This window comes from Mytilus californianus, unplaced genomic scaffold (genome assembly GCF_021869535.1).
Source record: "Mytilus californianus isolate M0D057914Y unplaced genomic scaffold, xbMytCali1.0.p SCAF_4, whole genome shotgun sequence".
NCBI lineage: Eukaryota > Metazoa > Mollusca > Bivalvia > Mytilida > Mytilidae > Mytilus > Mytilus californianus.
The window spans coordinates 22,345,537-22,352,136 of NW_026262690.1; the positions used below are offsets into that span (position 1 = coordinate 22,345,537).

The 6,600-nt window shown below is 30.7% G+C and overlaps 1 protein-coding gene across 1 annotated transcript; it reads right to left on the minus strand.

Moving 5' to 3' along the window:
- LOC127737709 (monocarboxylate transporter 9-like) lies at window positions 1-6,114 on the minus strand. The gene is made up of 6 exons (XM_052248559.1): window positions 5,767-6,114; window positions 4,824-4,967; window positions 3,380-3,642; window positions 1,947-2,325; window positions 1,481-1,606; window positions 1-1,176 (listed from the first exon to the last, which is right to left on the minus strand). Exons 1-6 carry the CDS (start codon window positions 5,978-5,980, stop codon window positions 944-946), a joined length of 1,359 nt encoding a protein of 452 aa, XP_052104519.1. The 5' UTR covers window positions 5,981-6,114; the 3' UTR covers window positions 1-943.
- Between the last annotated feature and the right edge of the window lie 486 nt (window positions 6,115-6,600).

The window sequence follows — 6,600 nt, forward strand, 5'->3', positions numbered from 1 at the left end:
TTTTTTTTTTTTTTTTTTTGTTTTGTTTTTTATTTTATTGGAATATAGGAAAGAACTAATCTTCCCAATCGGTGATCCAATAATCAAAGTTTTGGAAAGCTAAAGATTTAGGTTTTTTTTAATTTTAAAACTTTTTTTCTTTTTTTGCATTGCTTATGATATTGTTTAATATTTTAGTAATTTGAAGTTATTGATATTTTCATAATAATTTCACGGACCCAATTTTACCGCAACGGTAAACTTCAACTTATATAGATGTTTTGTTTGTTTCACAATTCAACTTTTAGTCAGTTTCAATCACTGTGTGATAAATCCTTTCAAATCTCATAAATGTGCTTCGGGGCAGTTGTAACTCATTTATAGAAACTCTTTGTTTTGAACTGTAAATAGACCCAAATAATAGGATAATCCCTTACTAAGAACATGATTTACATCCATTCTTCACAATTAAGAGACATCAAATCCTACAATTTCATTAGTCGAGAGCACTTTGTTATATTCTAAAACCACTTAAACATGATGGATCAGGAACCAAATTACAACGAAATAAATCACCATTTAATGAACTACACTCATTTCTTAATTTTGTGTGAAGAACGTTCATATACCGATCTCCACATGATCTATTAAGATCGGAAACAACACAAAAATCGAATATTGCCCATGATTTCATAGATTAATTATTTCAAAAAATTATAGTCTTTTAATATTACATGATTTGTAGCAAGGGATACACAATATACCAATTAGAATACCGACTGTCTGTTGGAATATCAATACACTAACCTCATCTAACGTTTGGTTAATAAAGTAAGTCAGAGAAAATATTAATCTTAGAGCGTTTATTGATCATGTCATCTTAAATTGACAGCAATACTACATAAATGTTTTTAATCGAACACAACACCTTTACCTTTACATTTCTTCTTACACATTATTCGTGTTACATATATGTAGAAATCTGCACTTCAGGAAAACATTTAGAACAATCAATATTACTATTACTCTCAAATACAGATGAGTTAGGTTCGTTTTGTTTTTTTGACGGCGGAAACACGTTATCTGTTTTGGCGTATATTGACGCAAATGGAATCATTATGAAAGCACCTAAAACAAACATTCCACATCCAATATAGTATGATATCCCATGTGAACTGAAACGATCGTTAATGAACGCTGAAAGAAAAATGGGAATAACAATTTTAATTAATTTCTTAAAAAATTATATATTGAAAATAAGTTGCACACATTTTCACAATTAAGAAGAAAGCCACATTAGTAATAGTATTTATTTTTAATATACCTACAGTTAAAATGGAACAAAATTATCATTGAAGTATCATAAGTATGCAACATCGTTAAATTAAAACACAATCCAAATTGTATGATGCTGTTTTATGATAAAATTTTGTTTTCTGTAATTCAAATATGTTGTGCAAATGGTGTTAGTTAGATTCATTAAAACGATGTATCATTTTACCTGTAAAAGGACTCCCAACTGCTAGTCCAATTCCAGCTACAAAGTAAGCTATGCTGATTCCCCTTTCGTAGTATTTAAGTTTGATAAGGTTGAACAGACTAATATTCCAGCCGACACTAGATGCTCCTTTAGAAAAGAAAATCAGTTTATTGAAAATTATAACCAATATTTGTCCGAATTTTTTAAACCTTCCATTTAGCATCTCTCTCTCTCTCTCGTCTGGCAGCATTTTAATGATAAGTATATATCATATGATAAATGTATATCATATGATAAAAACTTAGAGATAGAAACTACCATCAACCACTATCATCAAAGTATATCTGAAGAGAAAGTGTATGCAGTAAAAAATTCTCATTAAGTCTGTGCGTCTTAGCTTTACGATAAAAAGGAATTAACCATAAATATATTTCTTCAATAGCATTTCGTACACATAATAACCGTTTCTTCTTCGGAATATATTTACCTTCAAAATATCCATAAATAATCATGAAGATCATAAACTCTTCCAATTTCGTTGAAAACGGTACCATTAACATTATAAGCCCACTGCAAGTCAAACAAATTATCCAGAATTTTACCACATGACACTCAAAAAAATGTGACAAAACGCCGAAAGAGATTCGACCGAACATATTTCCAATTCCACTAACTGCTATTGCAAATGAAATATCCTTGACAGTTATTCCAATTGACACAGCATGTTTTGGAATCTGAGTGCTTGGTATATACAATGCAGCCATAAACAGAAAGTTTGTAATCATATACGCTATGTAAGGTGGTTGCACACAAAAGGAAATGTCTACAGTCTCTTTATTACAACATGCTATCTGTTTATCTTCATCCTAAACACAAACAATTGAATAGAAAATAAAAGATGTTAATACATGACATAACGTTACACACGCACTTGTCGAAATCCATAAAGCTGTTCTTCATCTAAAAGTTAAATTTATTCTTCTTTTTATAAATATGAATAGATTGTGAGATGTGATATATCTAAAACTCTTAAAATAATTCTTTAATATTTATTTCTATTCACCAATCGGTTTTTGGCCTGACTTGGTATTTTATTCATTAATTTAAAAGACAAAAGGTCCGTAATAAAATAACATGTAAGAGCAATTCTTTGATTTATACATCTGCCATACAGTTGTGCGCAGACCGCAAATTAATCGCAAAGTTAATATATTTTTTAAATTCTACCTCTAGGTCTGTTTTTTTTTCTAGTTAATGTCTATTGTATTGCTTTTACAATATAGTAACAGTTGTTCAGATAAAGAGTACATGAAGTTAACTTTAAGCGTCCAAGTACATGTTTAACTTAGCTTGTCTGCACCGAACTGTATGAACTTTGATGTACTCAATGATTGAAAAGCACCTACAACACTATTAATTCCATATAGCCCCAAGTCAAATTTATGTGACAACAAAGCAAAATGGTGAAGACAAGAATCGTGTAGAGATAGTAACAACTGCTTAATCGGCTCCTGACTTGGATTCAAATAGTTTTATAGGTACTCAACTATACCATATGATCTCAATAAAAAGAAAAAAAACCCGTTATATCTAATTTAATAAATGTGAAACAAACCAGCTTTCCAGTACCTCAACATCAATATGAATGTGTCAATGCTTCGGGCAATCAAATTGCATTTCATTTCATGAAACAATTAGTTCTGATATTGGTATTCCGATCTCGTTTAACTTTCGAATTGCACTAGAATTGCTTGCACTTTACCAAAATAAAAGTTGGAAATGGTATTTACTTTATTGTAAACAAACGAAGGTCAACATTTTTACTATTCATATATCAATTTGAAATGAGAATAGGAACGCGGAATGTGTCAAAGACATAACAACCCGACCAAAGAGCAGAAATATTTTACTTATACTTACACCATTTTCTTCAACAAGTTGTTTACTTTTAGTTGGAAATATTGCTGCTCCACACGCTACTAAATTGAAACTCAAACCAGCATGAATAAGCAATGCACCATTCAATCCATATGACTCTGCAAGAGACCTTATTAGAAGTGGAAACGATAGCATACCAACAGAAGCACCAACTACTCCAAAAGACACGGAAAGCATTTTAGCTTTTTGGAAATATCTGTTAACTGCAATTACTATACTGACCCTTGAAAATGATATTCCAAGACCTGAAATAAACTTTTCAATTAAAGTGGAGACAGAAAGATCACACAATAATGACAGTTTTTTTGACAAAGTTGTGTTGAAACAAATGGATATCTTATAAGATAATTATAATAGCAAATTATATCATTTTGACTTTCGATACGGTATGGCTTTATGTATCATGTGACATAATATGACTCAAAATTACAATGGCGGTTAAATCGAGAGGTGGATCAGAGAAGGCCAATTGCTCCAGATTTCTTTTCACAAAAGTAAAATACTTCTGCGATCTTTCCGAACCCTTCTTATTACATGGATATGATACCATCTAAAAAAAAATTCTTGTGCATGGATATAAAATAAATTTACTGCATGTAAATTAATGTCAATATACTGGCCTTTACGGCGCGCCATATTTCAAGCTTATATGCCAGTCATTTCCATACCTTTTGATTGTTTATTATTGTGTATTTTCATATCAAGCAAACTCAAAGAAATGCCCCATTTCCACACAAAAAAAACAAACAAAAAAATATACTATCAAGGATGTAGTCATGCCAGGTTTAGGATTTTTTGTACGATGTGCGGACTCCTTGTTTCTTTTTTTTTTTTTTGCGATATAGGGTAAAATATTATCCCTCATATCACCCACTTTTCTATTCATAGAAGACTTTAATAGCTCATAAAAGTTCATTACCAAAATTTAAACAGATTCTAGATTTTTTTCCCTACGATTTGAGACCCAAATAATGCCAATGCTGAATATAAGGTAAAAGTCCGAGTCAGTCTTTTCCCGCCATTTTTAAAACTAAAGATCCCGAAAAGGAGTTCCATAACCTATCAATATTTTTAGCTTATTTTGCTCCTCAACTAATGCTTTTCTGACTTATAGTATCAATTTTAAATTCTAGATTTTATTTTAATTTCACCTGATTTCATCCTTAAAGGAACTCAAACAGACGTAATGTTAACCTTAACTCTTCTGATGCTGCACGTATCGTTCGCTTAGAAATATCTCACATGATTTGCAGTCATATATAGAAGAAAATTGAAATGCAATCTAATGATGTGAATTTTGAGCGTGTGATTTTTCATAGTTTTGTTTTTCAAGTTTTATATCCATTTCTGTTATTAATCTACTATTTTTAGAAATAAAATAACATAGTAAGACAAACATTTTGAAACAGCTTCACTTGATATTTACCTGGAATTATACCCATTGTAGTATATAATAAAGGGAATGACGTTACAAATGTAGACACACTGTATCCAATTAGATTTAAAACTCCTCCAAAGATCATAACAGGTCGCTCCCCAAACTTTTCAACAAAGGGCATTGCAATAATGGCTGGAATAGACAAGTGATATCTGAAGTACAAAAGAAAACATGAAATACGGGACAAAAATAATCTTGTTAGGGAAAGATCGAACTACGACTTATGTCACTCCTAATTACATTGTTTACTGAAATAATAAAATGGTAATATGTGTGGGAATATTCCCGTTGTTGAAAGAACTTTGTGAAGTTACTTGTGATCAAGTTATTCCCGGTTCTGTTGATGGATCTCTTGGTGTACCGCATCCATATATATTTTTTACTTATAATAAGGCAAATCAAATGCGAAAGTCATCTCCAATAGGACATTTATATATGACCCTTCATTAAAAATTTTCAGCCACCTTAAACCAGAAGAAATTCATATCCCCATAATCTACATTTTCTTCGTCTTTCTTACTACATGTAGCACTCGTAGGAAGTAGTATCTAACTAAAAGATGCAGTCATTTTCTGTAAATTAAATGATAATCTTTCACAACACTAAGGTTTTCTACCATTATGCAGAGATACCTAAATCAGATTTGACAGATAGTTTTAAAATTTTTGTTTTAAATGCTTTTCATTTCATAATTGATTGGTTTGGTCCTCGACTGTTAGAATTCAAACACCACTGATTAGTCTTATAATGAGGTGGCAAGTACATACCATATTCTTGGCTTCAGCTAATTATTGCATAGCAGGAGATGGCAATACTGTCGACACACCTGGTCTTAAATCCGATTATGATTTTGTCATGTACATTGTTTATTAAAACCTTCTACTCCATATCATAATCAAGTTGTAAAATCACTAAATATAAAGTAACTTACCTCCTGAATGTCCTATTGCTGTATTCAATGCTCCTATAACCGTCGTTGATGTTAAGTTTACTTCAAATTTGTCCATTATATAGATATAATATATTCCCATTGCACTCGTTGATCCCACTGACAGAAAAGTTAGTACAAAATAGGCACCAACTATAACTAATCCCCAATGACAACATGCTGCTAATTTGGTCAATTTCTCCAAATACTTATTCATTTCGTCAGTTAAACTGTCTGAAAAAAACCATCTTTATAATAAAGTGATTTTGTAATACTTATAATTCATGTGTATTTTTCTTTATTTCATGCATTTTTTTTTATCTTCTCTTCCTTTACCATCTCGTTGATGAAGTAGACAACATAAATAGCATCGTATCCTTCGTGATAATTATTTTTACTGCAATTTCCGCTAGATTTTAAGTGTATCCGTGATTAATACATTTTTACAGAGTTGATGCATTTCGTAGATAAACATAACGAAAGACATACAATTTCAAGAGGTCAACACTTGTCTTCGATAATAGAACAAGTGTTAAGTATGTCAAATTTTAAATAGTCTGGTCTTTAGAATGGTGTTTGATTTAACAGAGACTATTTAAGATCTGCTACGAACTTTTCAGAAAGATAAAAATATTCAGAGGTAACTGAAGACAATGACCCATGCGATTCCTGACTTTTGGAAGACACATGAACATCTTTTAATGATAAATAAGCATTGAAAATAACATTGCATTAATTTGAAATAACACTAAAGTAATGGGTTTATTCATTTTTAAAATTTTTAAAATTGTACTTTTAAAATCCTAAAATTTAGCTAATAAACTGCAATACTTTTTA

Bases quoted from the DNA above. Each gene is read 5' to 3' on its own strand.
- LOC127737709 (XM_052248559.1), bottom strand. From the start codon at position 5,980: ATGAATAAGTATTTGGAGAAATTGACCAAATTAGCAGCATGTTGTCAT. The intron at 3,643-4,823 runs GTAAATATCAAG...AGTTTATTTCAG, and splicing joins TACAATGGGTATAATTCCAG to GTCTTGGAATATCATTTTCA. The intron at 1,607-1,946 runs GTAAATATATTC...TCTTTTCTAAAG, and splicing joins TATTTATGGATATTTTGAAG to GAGCATCTAGTGTCGGCTGG.